The sequence below is a fragment of the Monopterus albus genome, unplaced genomic scaffold (assembly GCF_001952655.1).
Source record: "Monopterus albus unplaced genomic scaffold, M_albus_1.0 scaffold209.1, whole genome shotgun sequence".
NCBI lineage: Eukaryota > Metazoa > Chordata > Actinopteri > Synbranchiformes > Synbranchidae > Monopterus > Monopterus albus.
This window is the reverse complement of record NW_018128089.1, coordinates 1,634,629-1,654,023: the sequence shown is the minus strand read 5'-3', so window position 1 is coordinate 1,654,023 and position 19,395 is coordinate 1,634,629. Positions and strand designations below refer to the sequence as shown.

Here is a 19,395-nt window from a genome sequence, read left to right as displayed (position 1 = left end):
ACTTTGCTTACTCGGTAATATCATAGAAATCGACCACCTACCAATTAAATATAAAAACCCACTCATTTCTCTAGCTATTGCCAAGCAAACAATCTTTCAAAATTGGAAATCAAAAAAATCACTACACATAAACCACTGGACCAACCTTCTGACAGAATACATCACATTAGAGAAAATGGCATCCACTCACAAGAATAGTTTATCTGCTTTTTATGACACATGGAACCCATTTTTAACACATTTCAACTTGAATGAAATACCTGGGGCTGAGACCACACACATTCCCACCAACCTCTAAAATGTTACAAGTTAATTTTATTAGTAGTACTGTTCTCATCATTATTATTGAAAAAAAAAATTATTTACTTCCCCTCCTTTTCCCTTTCTTGCATTTCATAAACTGCATAAGTTGGAAATACCCACACTTCACACACTACCTCTTTAAACACTCTATATCCTTTTGTAATGTCATGTAACTGTTGTCGTGTCTCCCATGTTCGGTACTGTTTTGTTAATGTTTCTTTGTTTCAATAAAAAAAAAAAAAGCCTACATTATGATTAACTGTAGTGGTGGAATGTGACCAAGTACATGTATTTCACTCAAGTAAGAAGTTGAGGTACTTATACTTGAGTATTTTTTCATGCCACTTTACACTGCTACTCCACTACATTTCAGTACTTTTACTACACTTCCACGTGTACTCACTGCATTTATCCGACAGCTGTAGGGACTAATGAAGATTTCTGCATATAAAGGATGAGGAGTAGGGATGTCCCAATCCGATACAAAGCATTGTATGAGTGCCGATTCAGGCCAATGTCACAGGATCGGTATCGGCTACAACAGAGCTGATCCAATTCTGATCCATATGTAGAATTACAGTCCTGTATTTTCTGCAGACTCGTGTTTTTGAGACACTTGTGTCACACAGCCTGTAGGCTGCTATAATAATCAGTCCAGCTGCCTACACTGCCTGGGTGTGAGCTGGCACATCACTCACATGTACACCCCAGTAGTTGTGACCTGAAGCCCATTTTTAGCTTCAAGTCTTATTTGTTCAGAGCTGTAAAAAAAAAAATGATGCTACCAAATAGGAAACAGCTGCAATTATTTGTCAATCAACTACTGTCCTATAATCTGTCCATGAACATTTCATTAGCAATCAATGATTAATAACCAGCAATTTTACAGTGTGGTATTTTTACTTCAAGTAAAGGATGTGAATACATCCTGCACAACCACAGTCTGGATCACAATATGGCTGAGCCAGTACATTAACAACCTCCCATCATAAAAACATCTACAGGTGTCTGAGCCAACCCAGTGATCCCAACTACAGCATCCACTCACCTGAGGTCACTGTCGGAGCCAGGAGGCAGGCAGGTAAGGGGGCTGCTGCTATGGCAACAGGAGAGGAGGGATTCCACCACCGAGAGGCAGAACTGAGCACTCACCTGAGCAGACACAAAACACCTGGTGGAGTCCTCGGCACACATGGGTGGAGGAGTTAAGGTTTCAAAACTAACAGACACACACAAATGCACATAAACAGCAGGTCGGTCAGGTAACGGATATTGAGCAGAAGACTGGTAACGTGTGTGACGCGACGGCAGTGCTTCCTCAGGTGAGCATCTCCCTTTGGAGGATCCACACCTTTCAGCAGCTGTAACAGGACTGGGAGCAGCATTTCCACAAAACTCAGCACACCATCAGCCAGGCTCTCTTGTCGCAGCGCCTCCTGGACAGAGAGGAAAACAGACCGAGGACAGAGATGTAATGACAAAGTAAAAGGGTGAAAATCTGGGGGCACAGACAACATTTCCCTGGACCTATTAAACCACGTCCACATGTAAAGTTTCCCAAATCTGATGTCTTTCCTCTGACTAAAACATTAGAACTGAACATTAAGGCGTGATGGGAACAGAGCCTCAGTCATTTTGAGTTAGATTCAAAGCTCAACCTTGAAACTGGAACTAAATAATCTATTATGTAAAGGTCTGCAAAATGAAGCTGAAATCTCCAGAAGTTTTTGAATGCAGCTGTCGTACCTCCAGCAACTCAGTCAGCAGCTGCAGGGCCTGAAGTGAGCAGGACTCGGCACCTTCCACAGGCGAGCTCAGCCACTGCACCAGGGTCACTCCAGACTCTGGCTTGTGCCCCACGTCCAGCCCCACTGCTTGTATGCGGCTGACAGCTCTACATTTGGCTCCTGCCGGTCTTGAGAATAGCACCTCACACAGACGCAGACGCAGACCCGAGACACTGCACATGGCCAGGAGGAGCTCCAATACCTGTAACAACAAAAACTAGCTTCTGTCTTTTCAGTTAGGCCAAAAGTCAAGAAAACATTTGGCAGGTTAATGGAACATGAAAGTAAGTGCAACAGCAGCTCTCAGTACTTGACAGCTTAAATTATTTGAAGTGCTTGGGTCACTATTCTGTGTTTTAGCTGCACAAGTTGTTTTATGATGTCACATTTCCTATTTCCACTTCCAAATCATAACAGCGGCATCAAGATCGGCCCTAAAGCAGGCTGCATCATGAGGAGAGAGACAAAGACTGCTGACATCTGTGGGTTCAAGTCTTCAGGCAGGCATCAACTGAACAGGATTTTGCACTAAATATTACCTGTGATCATTCTGTTTGAGTGCAGGAGCATCTGTACATTTACTCTGAACCACTTCAGGCACTATGTGTTAAAAGGACTCAGTGTTTCCACTGGAAACATTTCTCCATGGTGCATCACACCAAAATCTTTGCCTCCACAGCAAAAGACTTGATAAAACCAATCCATCATTTAATCAAGTGCCTCAGTGACTTGGCCGAGAAGCCCATAAAACACGGCACACCACATACACAGGTGCAATTCAGGCAGAGTGCGCTTGTAGATCTGTTTTTCAGCAGACAGAACTCCATTTTATCAAATGCGTCACTGACACACGTATACAACTATTGTTGTCCAGCACATTTCTGCTGTCGGTCGGCCTTATGAAGACGTTTGTCTATTCAGCTCCTCGGGAGCCGATGACTGACAGCTGCTCTGATGCTGGACCGTTCACGTCTCACTTTCAGTTAGGCTGAGTGAAGCACCAGAGACCAGCGAATTGTTGAGGAGGTAATTTAGCAACCACAAAAAAAAAAACCTTAGATTATGAGAGTCACCAGAAAGAGAATTTGTTCACCTCCATGGAAAGAGAGGGAACATGGATTAGGGACGGAGCTCAGAGAGGGCCAGATGAGGAGAGAAGAGGTAAGTGATCAGGCAGAGACAGTCCCCCTTTATCTCCCACACAGGTCTTTCTACACCAATGGAACCCTGCTTGAGTTAAAGCTGAGATTTTAATGCAGCACACATTATTTTATTTCAGAGCGGATGTGCTGACGTGGACCGCCCGAACCAGAAAACATCCAACTGTGTGTGACAACAAGCAGATTGCAGCATGTACTGGCATTAATCTTTTACAAGGCACTAGGGGATCGACTGAAATCACAACACACAGCTGGGAACTTCTGTTGCATGTCACCCCACCTCTGTCCTCTTTGTTATCACTACTTTTTACTAAATGAAGGCAAAAAAATACTTGCATGACAGAACGGGTCAGTGTTTACTGCAGCTGCAAAGCATTGCATGACAAGGCATAATGTGATGTGCCATCTTTAAGTGACCAACACAGCGAGCACGCTTTAGACACATGATGGTTTCAGTGTGCATCTGTACAGTAAGGTGACTTATGAAGACAAGCACAGTAATGTGTGGCATGTTAACAGCATCTCACCTTGGCTGCAGAGTCTGGGTCTTTTGACTGCAGAAGTCCTAAAACCTGAGACACACACGCTGAGAAGTGCTTATACCTAAAAACAAAAGAATACTTTTTTAACATTACATCACGTCAGTCAGCTGACCATGAAGGAAGGTGTGTGTGTGTGTGTGTACCTAGTCAGAAAATCAGCTATCTTGGGGTTCTTCAACAGGTCAACCAAAAGGTCAACTGAGTATTTTCTTGTCAGAGTACCATCGCCGTTCACAATGATGTTGAAGACAAGCTGAAAAGTCTGGTGGATGTTCTTTGTGTCAAAGACCTGATGGAAAACACACAACAAGTGAGGCTGACTTTGCTGTTGAAAAAAAAAAAAAAAAAAAAACCTTGACATTCATTAAGAAAGTGAATCACATTAATCAATCAATCAATCAATTAATTAAACAGTATTTAATTCTGAAGTTTCCCAAATGCAAGATTGCTTTTCAAAATTTGGGTTTCCTCAAGGTTGCACGGTCATGACCCTTCTTATTTGGAGAGAGAAAGGAATCAGAAAAAAGATGAGTCCAGTATCAATGTGTGCACTTTTAACATAAAGAGGTAATAAAGAAAATTTTTAGAGGCATCACCTGGTCTCAAAGAAAGTGTCTGCCACTCACCTTCTCTCCAACCTTCTCATTCAGAGTAAGGCTGGCCAGTATGGACAATGTGAAGACCACCACGGTCAGACTGTTGTGAGAGAGGAAGCTGAGCAGAGTGCGGTAGAACGGCATCAGCTCCTCCTACAAAACACGCACACAGTGAGAAACATTATTACTCTGAAGCAAACTCACTGATTCACCTTTTTTTCTTTTTTTTTTTTTTTTTTTTTAAACCAGGTAGTCAATTTTCATCTCCCCAAACATGCGACCACTGGAGGTCAGTTTCCAATCAGATAAGGCTACAGATTTATGGAACCAATGTTATTCTCACAGGCTTAAAAACTGTCATCAGTCAAATCTTTGTCTCCTTAAAAAGACTTCTATTGGATTTTTTTTCTCTTTTAAATAGCATACATCTGTTTCAGTTTGTAGGCATATATTTTTACTGGGTAGAGTCGTTTTCCTCTCCTGCATAGTGATTTGTTTTTCCACTGGTGACTGTTGCATTTGTTTGTATTTGTGTAAAATAAGTAAGTGTAGGATGAAGCAATGCAGCAAATTCTAACAGCAGAGAAGCTGCAGCAAAGCAGTGGTTGGCTTTTTTACTCAAAGAAAAAAAAAAAACTTAATGGGCTCATTAAAAGTGCTGCTGATTAACAATCTAATTAATGAACAAATCATTTCAGCTCTTCAGTATCTGACAGATGCATGATGCAAACCTGTTAAATTGATGCCTCATTTACATCCTGTGTAACTTACTGTGTCCAGAGCTTTGATGTGGCTCTGCACCGAGCGGTTGTCACGACACAGGTTGGCCATGAGGCCGAGGCACGGCATGATGATGTCATCATTGCGAGACTGGCTGTGGCACAAGTTAACAAAGTTAGCCATGTTACAGAAACAGACCACAGCCTTTCAGCTTCATTCTTTAACACTAGGAAACATGGCTCTTACATATTCATCATGAGAAAAGTGACAAGTTCCCGAATGTAGTTTGTCGACTGGAAGACACGATTGTTGTAAGTAAGTTTCTGCAGCACCTGTAAACACTGAAACAAATACAACACATTGACTGTTAGTGAAATTATCATGTACAGGTCAAAGACTGTAACTCGACCACGACCAGAGGCACCTTGTCTCGTTTTCCTTCTGGAAAAACAAGACATTTTACACAAGTGAATTCTTAACTTCATCATCTGTTACTTAAAGCACTTCTACAGCAGAGTACTTAAAATGTATATTGAAAATACTGTACACTGTGAAGACATAAGGATGCAGTCATGCCCTGCCTGACGACACTGAACCAACTGCAGCAACAAGGGAAGTTCCAGTTCCTTTAACTGCAGAAGGTGTGAGGAGAGAGGAGCCAAGTTTTCAGAGAAATTAGATAAACTTTCTCTGAAACACCATCTAACACGAAATCTGTTTCTGATGATGGCGGCACAGCTGGATCAGCTGCAGCTGTATGGTATGGTACTGTATATGTATGAACCATCAAATAAGAAGATGGGCCAACACTTCTCATCATCAGCGCAGTAACAGTTTCTTTACAGTGTCTGTACAAAAAATTCACAATTATTTCTTGAACACCTGCATTCTGTACTTACACTGTGTACATATCAGTAGAACTAGAGTGTGTAGATGGCCTTCACTGCTGACACTGAATGTACATATAACATTTTACAGAATATTTGCACCAAAATCTTACTGATACTGAGTTTGTACATTTAAATGATATAATCCAGGATGTTGTTAAAATGTTGTTAGAATGTTTTATAATCTGTAGAGATGATATATTTGACCAAATGTTTTAGAGAAAGAAGAAATTAAGCAAATGTGTCACACCAAAATGTTTCTAATAAGAAGAGTGTTTATGGTGCTTTTCTCAGTCAGACCTACAGATCCACCATTTTCAGTTTGACGGTGAATCAGAAAAACAAAAAAGACCTAAAAGCTATTTGGGAGAAATAAACTACAGTCCACTTAATCGATTATTTATCAATTTCAGGGTCCAGTGAGGATCAAGGACAATCAAAGTGCTGTGTACCCATGGACTAACCTGTAGCACCAGAGGCTCTCCCGGTGTGGCACTGTGGCAGTGGATGACTGAGGCCAGGGCGCTGGTGAAGTTGTAACTACTGTGAAGCATCTCACGACTGTCATCATCAGAAGCTGAAGCAGTGAGCAGGCGGGAAACAACACAAAGATGCTGTTTTAGAAGGAGATAGCAGCTCAGTTTCCTTCCTCTGGAAACGTACTCACTGACCTGGGATTCATTCCTGACAGTGTTTTTTTTCCTTTCTTCCTACTTTTATAGCATCTCACTACGACGTGGCAGTTTTCTTTCTAAAGTGGCACTACATGAGGAGAATAAGGAAGCACTGGTAACAGGTGAGCTTGGAGTTTGTCGCATGAACAACTCTGCTGCACTGGTATTTAAACTATTTGTCTTCTCATCCAGTGATCTCACTGACAGCAGCAGCATCACAGAAATTCCAACAATGCAAAGTGGAGCTTCAAGTCAGGGTTGTTGTTGTTGTTGTCTTGACTGCTGCATAAGAGGATGAGGATAATAGGATAATGACCTTTATTGGCCAAGTATGTTACACACAAGGAATTTGTTTTCGGTACAGAACCAATGGCAGCCATCCACGGCGCCACCTCAACCGACAGCTCTAACCATCGGGGGCAATGGGGGGTTCAGTGTCTTGCCCAAGGACACTTTGGCATGTGGACTGCAGGCACCAAGATTCAAACCTGCAACCTTCTGGTTGGGAGACGACTGCTCTATCCACCACACCACTGTCGCCTCTGAGCCTAATTTTGTGCATCTGACACCTATTGTGTAGTAAGATTAGGTAAGCTCACTGGGTGACAAGCTAGCAAACTGCCAATACCAGACACTGACACTGTCCCCTGCTTCCATGTAATGGCAGCAGAAAGAGTCAGAGCACAGAGATTATGAAGTATGCATGGTGTGAAAGGTGGTATACAGTGTACACAGGTGCACGATACCGAGGTGTGCCAGCATGGAGATGATGGAGCTTGTCAGGCCAGGGCTGGTGTTTGGGTTTCCAACCAGCTCCACCAGGCCACTCACACACTCACGGGGTAAAACCTGGCCTGAGGACAGCAGCAGCTCACATCTTAAACCTGAAACCTCCTGCAAACACACAAAAACACAATAGGTACACTGCAGAGACTGTAGGCTGCCAACACAAATGTATACAGGGACGGTATGAACATGTTCACCTATCTCTGGAGGCTAAAACTAATTTTCATTTTGGTTCAATTCATCCACACTGTTCAGTGACAGGCACACAGTTCGCCGTCACTGCACAACAGCCGCTGAACTCATCTTCCTTCACTGCAAGTGTTTCTCTTAGAACTGAGAAATAAGAACCAGTACAGTTCATCAACACTAATCCTACCTTCTTCAGTGAACATGGATTTAAACTAAACAATGTAGGTACCGTCCCACAGCACCACGACCTATGACCTCCAATAAGTTGACCTCTCTAAAACCGTTGAACAGAAACTAACAGTCATCACGTATCAGTGTTATCAATTGATCTGCAGAGGGTATACTTGATGAACTAATTGATAGGCTTGTGTATAAAATGTCTGTAAAAGACAAAGGAAAGCCCTCCCATCACAGACTCCTGCTCTTCCCAGAATAATCACACTGCAACAACATAAAAATATAAACCCACATTTGACTAAAGGAACAGGAACATGCTCATTTTTTAACTTTATAAATGACTCCAATAGAAGATCAAAATAGTTGCAGATTAATTTTCTACTGACTAAGCAATTATTTGTTTCGGTACTGTTTTTGTTTTTACTTCAAAATTAGGAAAAATAAACTAAACCTTTTGCGTGTACATTATGGAGCACATATTGTTGAAAGGAAGTGACGGCTATTTAAGTAACTTTCAAACACATTTAACGTTACATTATTTACACAATTACCCCTATGTAGCTACCTAACCCGTCCCAGTGTGTCTGACAGGGAGTGCACAGTCCAGCTCACCTCCACTTGCTTCTGTAGCTGCGCTGCGTTTTGCGCTGTCCTGCAGCTGCTGTACTGGTGGATAGCGAGCAGTAGAGACTTCAAACACGTAGTCAAGTCCATCCTGTCAAATGCTCAATCTAAGTTTGGAATAGTGAGACAATATACTGTGCTTTAAAATCAAATTAACTGGTTCATCACCAGAGGTGTTAGCTCACCTCTAACACTGGCGTTAAGTTAGCTAGCTAGCAAGCCGATGTTGTGGTTTAAACGCAACAGTAAATTTAAGAAACAATTTCAACGTGTCTTATAATTTTAACACCTGATCGTGTATTTACGACTGCATGAACTATAGCAGTGTTTATTTGTTATAGACTACCTGTAGTCCGTTTTCTTTCATCGAGGCAAAACCAACCAGCAACACAACAAGCGGTAATAACGTCCTCCCGCTTCGAGGTTTGAACGGGAAAGGAACGGACCATGTACAAGAAAGGGGAGAAACGCCAGAGTACATCTGCAGGTGAAGCTAATATTGATCGATCTAGAACACAAATCAACCGATTATATTATGCCTGTGTTCGAATTTTATAATAAAACCACGCTTTAGCAAATATTAAAATCTCATATTATGTTTTAAGATGACAAAAATCACACCACCACCCCCTACACACACTACTACATGTCTTGGGCGAGGCCACGGGAGAATACACGTAACGTGAGGGAGCGAAGCTTTTCCGCAGCGCTATGACTTGTCAACAAAGGATATGCACAGTAACAATGATGTCGGAATAACAAACTTGATAGAGAAAGTATTTTTCAGAGACAAAATTGCTTGTCACCGAACTGGACTTTAATACGTATTTTAACGCAAAATATTCCGATATCACGTGGCTTTATCTTTGTTTTAATCAGGTGTTGGACCCGGTACTTTTAACCATGCTAACTCTGAGGGACGAAGCAGTCCAAGTAACTTCAAAACAGTGCTGATTTATTCATTGATCACAGGTAAAAATTAACATTACACGCTTAGGTATCTTGCACCTCCAACATGCATGCAGGCAGCTGAAAGACCCCCGAACCACAACAGGCCTATACATTATATCACTTCGGTTGGGCTAGCCCCATTCTACACAGAAACGTCAACCGAGACGTCTCCCGGTGCCAGCTTTGATTTTATTTGGATTTCGTCCTTGTTTCAATTCATACAACAGTATAAAGATGTGAACCTCATTTAAAGCTCAAGCCCCAATCAAATATGTTAGTTTTGGCTGATTGGCCAAGAGTCAGCATGAAGAAATCACAGGTTTCAATGATTCTATCTGAAATCCCCATGGAAAGCGTCTAAGGTGCCTGCAGCACAAGCAAAGTGCAGCAAAGAAAAACATCCTGTCTTCTAACAGTCATCAACTTTCTATCTAGTTATCCTTGACCATAAGCAACCTGCAGTAACTCATGAGCATGACTAAGCATTTAACAACCTGAGCTAGACACCCTGTCTACTCTAAACATTTCTAATACATACAAGTATCTAACCAATATCTATCTGACTAAAAATACCTAACAAGGACATGCCACACATGTTCACGTGACGCCCTGAGAACTGAACATTTTGTGCTTATAAAATCACTGAGACATAGATTCAGTTTTCAAAGAATCATGACAATAGTTGCTGCGTATTCATAGGGTCAGTCCAAAATGTTGAGTTGTTTCCGGAGATGTATCATCTCACTACCTGTTGACCTGACGCCAGAAGGAAAACGTATGAACAAACTACATATTTTCCTGTTTCATCCTTTAGATCTCACACATTTTATACATTTCCCACATTTCTCAGCAGGTGACAAATACAGTACTGTCGCTGATTTAAAACCATTCATGTCATTAAAATCCACTGACATAAAGAGTCTCCTGAATGTTCATCTCTGGCCTGTTACTGTATGAACAGCACTTAAAACTAATTATAACAACAATACTAAAAGTAAAGAAGTCCACTCAATGTAAATGTTTATTCAACCCACACAAACACAAAGTAATAATGTGTTGATTCATGTATTCACTTCAAGCACCCGGCAGTTAACATTTCTGTATTGATGCGAGTCGCCTTCAAAGGGCAGGGGAGGAGGGTGGTTGTAGATCCCCATGAGGAAGATGATGATGGTGCCGAGGGTCATCACCGGGGTGATCAGGAAGAGACAGAGCCGGTCCACGGTTCGAGCGATGCCGCTCCAGTTGTCCTTCTCCTGTGGACAGAGCACCCATTAGAGCTTCTTGTCTAACGTTCACACTGTCATGTGCAGGGTGGGCACATCGAGGCAAATCACACACTGTTCATTCTTGAAGTGAAAGAAGACGACAGCACCACTGCTGCACACAGACAGCGCACATGCACAACAGGTGGTAGGTCTCCCCACAGGACGTCACTGACGTTCAGGTCAGGGGATGGGGCAGCCATTTCAAAAGCTGCTGTTTCTTAATCTTAAAAAACAAAGCTCACCAGATTATAAGTGACCCCCCACCCTACTGCCACTTCGAGCTCCTACCCTCAGGGAAGAGGCGCAGACAAGGAAGAGGCGCAGACAAGGAAGAGCCACCAGGAATGTGTACAGTGTTTTCTCCTAATGCAATTAGAATGTTAAACGGTTTCCCTGGTTCATTGAAATGCAGTCTTTTCTATTACTGTTCCCATTAGTGTAAGATTTGAGTCTTATAGACTCTAGTTACTTTATAAGCTTTAGATACTTTTCATAGCCTTCTTTACCTTTAGTTACCTTTTAGTTTGTTAGAAATTAACAAATCAGTCAGATAATTATTAGACTTTAATGTGTGTTATTAATGCAGTTCAGTAAGATTTAAAGTCTGCTCCTGTGTGCTCCTCTTCAAGGTTAGAAGATAATGTTGATTCTGAAAAGTGTACCTTGACACCAGTTGTTTTCTTGTATTAATATTGTGTAAGAATTATGTCTGAATGAATGTTTTAGTTACACATCACGCATACAACATACACACACATGGAGTTCTTCATTTTGTTATGACTAGGTAATACGCAGCTGCTCCAAGCCTGTGGAGCTCTAGATAAGAGGTGGAGTCTGCTGGACGGACTTCATCTGTGTAAGGGGTTAGCCCAAAACTTATAAATGTATTAGACAGACAGACGAGCAGCAGGTCCGGGAGACATCACAGAGCACATGATGGAGACAAGCGTGATTTTGTTTCTGTTTTCAGCATCGCTCCTGTCCTGTCCCACACTTTGCCACTCCCTTGTTCCCTGTCTCACCTCATTGTAGTCGTTCTTGTCGCGCATGTGTTTGATGATGTAGTTCGCTCCGTCCACAGCTGGTCTGATCTCAGCATACAGCTGCTCCGTCACGCCTCCATCCTCCTGTGGCTTCACAACTGCGAAAGAGCACAATGGCTGTAAGATTTGCACAAAGGTGGCAATTAGTGCTGGACACTTTATGGCGCAAGACCACAGTAAGGACGTGTGGAGTGAAACCCTGCTGGTTCACTGGTGTGACTGCACCTGCAGCGTGCGTGGGCCGTGTCGCTAGCCCGTGTCTCTCAGACTGCTTCTCGAACATCAGCTCACTGCGGGACTTGACGCTGTAGTATTCCTCTGCCGTGGCGATGTACCCCACCGAGCTGGATCGTCGTGGCAACGCTCCGTCCCAGTACGGCTCTGGCTCTGCAGGATGGGACATGTGCAAGATCCGGGGCAACCGTTCAAGGAAGAACTGCAGAGGAGGACAGAGTTCATGTTTCTGCTGACGGACATGGGAACAACTAGTAAAACCTTTCACATTTCGTTTGTCATCTTCATGCCCGACCAAATATATGAAGCAGAAATGTACATTTATTGTGATGTGCTGTGAATATTACACAGCATTTTAGTGCTGATGATTACATTACAATGCAACAGCCTTATTATGTTTTATACCTAACTCTGACCCTGATGTGGGGTGCATAGGCCTAATGGGTACCATTTTAATCCTGAAAGTCAATTTAGCTATTTTATATTGGATTATTAACAAACAACAAATACATGAAAATGTGTTTTAAAAAATTCCAACAGTGAAACAACATTATTGATTGGATGGCCAGGGACCACCTGCAATGCCTTCATGAACCACAAGGGGGCCAGTTCTACAGAGGAATCATCGAGTCTGTTCTCTGCTCATCCATCACTGTCTGGTTTGGCTCGGCAACCAATCAGGACAGGAACAGACTCCAGGGGACAGTGAGGACTGCAGAAAAGATCATTGGTGTGAGCCTGCCCTCCCTCCATGGACACCTCACGGGTCAAAAGGAGGGCAGAGAAGATTTCTGCAGACCCCTCACACCCTGCACACAATCTGTTTGAATTCCTCCCCTCTGGACAGTGTTACAGGTCACTGTACGCCAAGACAACCAGGCACAGGGACAGTTCCTTCCCCTGGGCCATCACTCTGATGAACACTGAACCTATGCTTATAAGAATAACAGCAAATATCACAGAGCAATAACTTATAGATGTGACCACTGTACATAAAATAGCTCATTTTTAATTTGTATATATGTAAATATTTATCAATAGATGGTTATTTGTCATCTAGTTTTTTTTCTGTTTTATTTGGTGCACATCTGGGGCCACTGAGCTGGAGTCAAATTGGCAATAAGTTTATGATTGTTTAACTGATATTCACTGTGATACGGTGACGCTGCAGCAGACACACTCAGTGTGTGTGTGTGTGTGTGTGTTACCTTCTTTGTCCACTCAGACATGACGTGTGTGCTCGGCGTCCTAAAGTGCAGGTTGAGGACGACCACGCAGTTCAGCACCACCACCGTGACCAACACCATGATGAACATCAGGTACCTGACACGTGTGAACACTTCGCATCAGGCAGGTAGAACCACGTCCATCTCTGGGCCCTGTGCTACTATGGTTTGTTCTTAATAGTTCCTGCAGCGCTCACCACCTGAAGACCTTTTTCATACCACAAAGGTCCAGATCCTTTGGTTTTCTCACAGTCGTACCAAAGAGTGACGTGGAGAATATGAGGCCCGCAGTTACATTCATTTACTCACAAGCGTGCCATGTTTTTTTTCATTACTGTCCAGAGGGATCAGCAGGGTTCCCTCTGTTCAACATACAACTAATACAACTGTTGTAATACAAATTGAAGTCCTGAACAAGAATAAATGAAATTTGTTTTGGACTGATGGATGGACAAAACAAGAAAGAAACAGCTGGTGGGTTTACGACTCTTTCATAGCTTCTACTAAAGAAATTAAATTCAATGCTTTATAGGACCTGCAGATTTACTGTATACAACAATAATTTATTGTGATAGAATTATAGTGACCTGGTGACTGAGTCAGATAACCAAAGGAAAAATTAATGGATTAACCAATTAAACATAATAAACTACTTTAGGTTATTGCTAAAATGTACTCTTATCCATTTGGAGCTTCTTAGCCGCTGTAGCTAGTGTTGGAAAATCCACAGTCACACTAGTGTTATACAACCTAACAACACAGAGAAACAGTTCAAACGCATGCTCCTGTCAATCAAAGGCAAGAAAAGCATCCCAGATCTTTTTAACACCTCCTCACACCTTTTGTGAAGGGGCTGCCGTTTTCCTGACTATGAGCTGAAGGGATCTCCTCTTTGAAATGTGTAACTTCTTTGTGAGTTACCAGATATTTTAAAATATTTGAAAAGCTCTGAAATGTCACCTTTCACTAATAAAAAACAAGCCTAGTTTTTCAGGATTTTCTCTTTTTAAATGGGATTTTGTGAGATATTTCAGCTTGTGTCCTGTTCTGTGCTAGGTAAAGATTTGCTGCTACAGCTGATGAACAGCAGCAGGTAGCAACATGGCTGCCACCAGCACCTCAGCTTTGTGCCATCTGTATTTGGTGTTTCCAACATGCACCAGACCCCCTGAGGCTTTCACATGTGGATAGGAGTATGTGTGTGTGTGTTACGTACTTGACAATCAGTGGAACAGACAGGGAGGTCTCTGGCAGCCGTTGAGAGATCAGCAGCAGGAAGACGGACTGAGCCAGCAGCACCGAGATGGACAAGGTCATCTTCTCTCCACCTGCACACACCAGCACAGGGCTGAGTCAGTCATTTCCTGTTTGACGAAGGCTTTAAACTCCCCCCAAAAAACTCCAGTGTATGTTCCAAACTAGTTTCAGAGGCTAGTGTGGACATGTGAGCTTTGTGACCACGGAGCAAGTTGTTGTTGAGTTTTGAATAATACTTCTTCAGTCAAGAAGCCCTGATCACAAAAGCTATGTTTGTGTGATATCAGAAAAACTGGGAAGACAAGGAAAGTGTCTCCTGGTTAACAAAGAAACTGTTTCTTGTGATTTGGGTGAACTGATCCTTTAATTTCCAAATGAGCATTTAGAGGAGGAGAGTGTGCACTGACTGTCAGCGGGCAGGTAGTAGACGAGCGAGGCCAGGAAGGAGATGAGCACACAGGGGATGATGATGTTGACGATGTAGAAGAGAGGTTTACGTTTGATGATCAGGTAGAAGGTGATGTCCTGGTGCTTGTTGCTCTCCTTGGGAATGTGCTTGAAGGTGTTTCTCTTGGCCGGCCGATGGATGATGTCCCACTCACCGTTGTCTGTGGACACAGGGGACATGAAACAGACAGAATGAGGTTCAGATGCGGCTTGTAAGCTGCAGGCCATGGCCTCATTGCTCCCTCTGGACATTTCCGTTTCGGTAAAAACACAGCTGTAAAAAGTTAAGGTGACCATTTTTACAGAAATGTAACTTTTAGCACAGACAGGTCTCAGTGTTTCAACCATCCTGTAGGGAGGCAACAGTGAAAATGTGTAATGTGAGGCATTTCTGAGGGACGGGGACATCAGTATTTCAGAAATCCTGGGCCTGATGCTTCCCACAAAAGTTTGATCCAAAACACTGGTATTCAACCTAGAAGGGGTGCATGTGTGATCTTGTTTTTCTATACTTGTGGAGCCCAAAATCTGTGAGTTACTATCTTCGCAGGAACCCAAAGTCACTTGTGGGGACCTGAGGTTGGTCCCACGGCTAAGTCGTCGAATTTTACAAAAATGATGGAGTATAAGGTTGGAGCAAGTCTCAGCTTTGGTTAAGGGTTAAGGTTAGGGTTAGTCTCCTGGAAATGAATGTCAGTCTATGAAGAGACTCTGTAATTGACGACCACAAGGATGCGTGTGTGTGAGACAGAGAGAGACACTGGGACAACAGGTACCCGTGAAACTCGCTGAGTCAATGACGATCCACTCCTTCGTACAGTTGGTGTCTGTGTCAATCATCAGCAGCATCCTAATCTCTTTGGCATTGTAGGTCAGAGAACTGCAAAGCAACATGGGAAATGGAGTTTAAAACCAGCTGAAAAACCACAATACATTTGCACAGTTCAGTACTTTTCGGTGTCTGAAGTGGTTTTAAACTATGATTTCTTGATCATCTTATTTAAAGGTGCAGCATGTGAGCGAGCTCTAGAAGGATTTATTAGCAGAAACAGGCTATAATATGCATAATTATGTTTTCATTCATGCATAATCACCAGAAAATAAAAATCGTCATGTTTTCTTTAGCTTAGAATGAGCCTGTTATAGCTACATAGGAGGGGGTCACCTATTATGGATGCTGCCATGTTTGTTACAGTAGCCCACAATGGACAAACTACACACTGGCTCTAGAGCCTGATTTCACGTTTTCACATTGAAGTGAAGAAGTACATGCTGTGGATTTGGAGATGGTTGGAAGATAAAGGAGCAGTAACATTAGAAACAAGAGGAAATGTTGCTGTAAGTGTAACAACTATAATTTCTTAAACCGAGGATCAAAGAAGCAAAGACACGAGGAAACAGGACAGGTGATGGCACAAGACGAGGCTAAACACTGGTGTGGCCTTTCCCAGATGGAAATCCTTGATGAGGGACAAATGTTTCCAGAAAGATGTGACTAACAAGTTAACCTGAATGCAAGTTTTGGTTGACAGCTTTAGCTAGAACATGGCCAGTGCTGGGTAACCCACTGTGCTCCAGTCAGCCGCCATTAGAGTTTGCTTGGTCAAGTCGGCCGCACTTGTTTGCAAAATTTGTGCTATATTTACATTTTTCCTATATTCCAAACAAGCATATTGCCATTCAAACATGGCATATTCAGATACACATTAGACTCATGTCACTTACTCAGTGGATATTTGGACACAAGTATTACATTGTCATCAAGTAAACATGGAAACATACTATTTATCCCCGTTTTGCCTCAGCTGTTCTATTTCAATTTATCATTGTTGTAAATGTACCACATCCTGTATGTGACAGTCCGTGTCTGGTTTAAACAACGTACGTGAATTTGAGGGTGCAGTTCTGCCAGTCAAAGGGGAAGTATTTGACGTTGATGGAGCAGGAGGAGTGGAAGATGGCGGGAGGCAACCAGTAGCATTGACCACTGGGGTACAGCAGTATGTTGCTGGAATAAGCCTCCTTGAACTTGGCATCGTTACTGATGGACAGAAAAGGTAAGAAGGGTTAAAACATCCAGATCAGAACAGCGGCAAACTGAAGGTACTGAACAGGTGTGATAATTTAAGAATAATGACAAATAGGCATAGATTTCCACATATTTCCAAAGCGAACAATGTGTGGTTGACAACTCAATCTCAACTCAAGGTTGAGAGGCAGGGTCCAGGCAGGGTCCAGGCAGGGCTGACATGCAGACAAACAACCACACACACCCACACTCACTCCTACGGCCAATTTAGACTCTCCAATCAACCTAAACTGCATGTCTTTGGGCTGTGGGAGGAAGCCAGAGTACCTGGAGAGAACCCTGTATTATAGGAATATACTGTGCTTATTACGGATGCCATATGTTGGGCATTTTTTATCTGCACACGAGCAAAAAAAAAAAGAAAGCCTCACTTGTTTTCCAGTACAATCTCTGGGAGCCACACCAATCTGGGCGGCAGGCGAAGCACCCCAATGCCATCAAACTCGGTCGAATTCCATGACAGCCGGTAGTCGACCCATGTCTGTCACATACAGACACTGGAGAATAAGTGTTTGGGAAATTTTCTCTCTTTGTGTAGAAAAAGTCAGCCTTAATTTAAAATAAAAGAATATAAGAATATCAAAGTGTCATTTACTTACATGTTCTATCCATACGTTTGTCAGCAGTGTCTCGTCGACTTCTTTCTACAAATGCAGGGGAAGATAGAAACGGACTATCAGAGTTAACGGAGACTCAAACCCCACGCCAGCCACTTGAACCTAGACAAGCCATGGTGTAAACATTTTACACTGGTCTACAGTGTTGGATCAGTCTACATGTACAGTAGTTCTTAGATTAGTTTAATGAAAGTTAGACAGCTGCACAAAAATAGACTTTCTGGCCCTGTTTACAAGCAGTAAAGATAACGTTGTTCTCACTGTCTGTAACCACCAAGACTTGGCCTTAGATTATATATTTATCCACAATTTTGCTTTCACCACTGGCTATTTTTGCTTTTAGTTTATGCAGTTTGACACAGTGACGGCTGCAGTGATGTCTGAGTGACGTTCTGTTAGCTGGATGTGAGTTGAGGGGTCAAAGGTTGTGCCATATACCTTTACAATAAATGTTTTGATTATTTAGGTTTGATAAAAAAATATGCTTAATTGGACGTTTGGATGCGCCTTTATTTATTTATTTCTTAATTTAAACTACATTTATTTCACTTGCTACTCATCTACATTTAATCTATTTTTACTTGTAAAATAATATAAACCAATTTTTTACTCATTACACGTTTTTTTGCGGGTACCTGAGCCAGTGCAAGACCCCAGATCCAAATATTTCCAGCACATTTTCAGGTGCTCAGCGCTAACGTGTGTTTGATGACATTTCTATGACTAACTGTTAAAAACTTAATGATTGCAGATGTTTCTGGTACACTCCTGCTCCTGTTTAGAAAAAAGGTTATTGTTTACTCTTTAATCGGTGCAATGTAGCCTACCTTTAAACCCCCAGTCATGGTGAATACTATGTACATTTGCCTGTTTGTAAGAAAAGAACCAGTTTTCTGACAAGCACTGGACACAAAAAAATGTTCAGTACCAGGGAGATGAGATTAGAGAGCGTGAGGCTGAGGTAGATGTCGACAGCATCCTGCTGCTTCTCGACAGGACGCAACTCTTTGTTGTATTTTCGCTCTCTGAACAGGTGGTTGATCAGACGCTCCTCCTCGTTCCTGCCCCAGCTCTCTGACACACACACACACACACACAGAAAATGACATCTCAACATTTATAATATAATATTGTGACACTTGGGCAATTCCATGTGCAGAGGAAGATCCTGTCATATGACTGAAAGCTCCAGAGCAGCCACTAAACCTCACCTTCTGTTTGTAGGTGATCAATGAACTTTAAACCCCGTTCAAAGCAGCAGTCATTCACAGCAATATAAAATATAAATCAGAATCATATGTGATGGCCAGGTATGTTAAAGGACACAAGGAATTTATCTCCTGTACAGATGCTCTCAATGTGTTTTTGTAAGGCAACAAGACAGTGTGTGCATTTAAAATAGGAAGAGAAACTATCTATAAATATATATACTCATATACACATCAGGGGGGAGAGGCCCTGGGGGAAGACCCAGGACACGCTGGAGAGACTATGTCTCTTGGCTGGCCTGGGAACGCCTTGGCATTCCCCCAGAGGAGCTGGAGGAAGTGTCTGGAGAGAGGGAAGTCTGGGTATCTTTGCTTAGACTGCTGCCTCCGCAACCCGGTTCCGGATAAGTGGAGGAAAATGGATGGATGGATGGATGGATATACACATCATGGTTTTCAGATTGTTATGTACAACAGTTCTATTTATGATTTACTGCACTGAGGGCTGTTGTCCTGTTATACAGTCATGGGTTCAGTGTTCATCTAAGTGACGGCCCAGGGGAAGAAACTGTCCTTGTGTCTGGTTGTCTTAGTGTACAGTGACCTGTAG

General features: G+C 42.5%; 2 protein-coding genes across 4 annotated transcripts in view; both read right to left on the bottom strand.

Moving 5' to 3' along the window:
- The window catches only part of cip2a (cellular inhibitor of PP2A), a 20,015-nt gene extending 11,090 nt beyond the window's left edge, over positions 1 to 8,925 (bottom strand). Inside the window, exons 1-12 of one of the 3 annotated variants that reach the window (XM_020618867.1) lie at positions 8,792 to 8,925; positions 8,434 to 8,536; positions 7,416 to 7,563; positions 6,460 to 6,572; positions 5,355 to 5,449; positions 5,160 to 5,262; positions 4,419 to 4,541; positions 3,936 to 4,081; positions 3,778 to 3,853; positions 2,050 to 2,292; positions 1,577 to 1,739; positions 1,352 to 1,499 (exon numbers count right to left, since the gene is read on the bottom strand). In XM_020618867.1, the coding sequence (XP_020474523.1) occupies positions 1,352 to 1,499; positions 1,577 to 1,739; positions 2,050 to 2,292; positions 3,778 to 3,853; positions 3,936 to 4,081; positions 4,419 to 4,541; positions 5,160 to 5,262; positions 5,355 to 5,449; positions 6,460 to 6,572; positions 7,416 to 7,563; positions 8,434 to 8,535 (1,460 nt within the window). In that variant the 5' untranslated portion in view covers position 8,536; positions 8,792 to 8,925. Of the gene's footprint in view, positions 1 to 1,351; positions 1,500 to 1,576; positions 1,740 to 2,049; positions 2,293 to 3,777; positions 3,854 to 3,935; positions 4,082 to 4,418; positions 4,542 to 5,159; positions 5,263 to 5,354; positions 5,450 to 6,459; positions 6,573 to 7,415; positions 7,564 to 8,433; positions 8,553 to 8,630; positions 8,748 to 8,791 lie in introns of those variants that run through there. The other 2 variants (XM_020618866.1, XM_020618868.1) reach the window with 2 other exon arrangements.
- Positions 8,926 to 9,979: 1,054 nt separating this feature from the next.
- The window catches only part of chrnd (cholinergic receptor, nicotinic, delta (muscle)), an 11,361-nt gene continuing 1,945 nt past the window's right edge, over positions 9,980 to 19,395 (bottom strand). The window contains exons 2-12 of the mRNA XM_020618870.1: positions 18,506 to 18,651; positions 17,560 to 17,604; positions 17,332 to 17,441; positions 16,757 to 16,912; positions 15,648 to 15,751; positions 14,832 to 15,032; positions 14,384 to 14,495; positions 13,150 to 13,264; positions 11,933 to 12,143; positions 11,687 to 11,805; positions 9,980 to 10,652 (exon numbers count right to left, since the gene is read on the bottom strand). Of these exons, the coding sequence (XP_020474526.1) occupies positions 10,458 to 10,652; positions 11,687 to 11,805; positions 11,933 to 12,143; positions 13,150 to 13,264; positions 14,384 to 14,495; positions 14,832 to 15,032; positions 15,648 to 15,751; positions 16,757 to 16,912; positions 17,332 to 17,441; positions 17,560 to 17,604; positions 18,506 to 18,651 (1,514 nt within the window). The 3' untranslated portion in view covers positions 9,980 to 10,457. The remainder of the gene's footprint in view (positions 10,653 to 11,686; positions 11,806 to 11,932; positions 12,144 to 13,149; positions 13,265 to 14,383; positions 14,496 to 14,831; positions 15,033 to 15,647; positions 15,752 to 16,756; positions 16,913 to 17,331; positions 17,442 to 17,559; positions 17,605 to 18,505; positions 18,652 to 19,395) is intronic.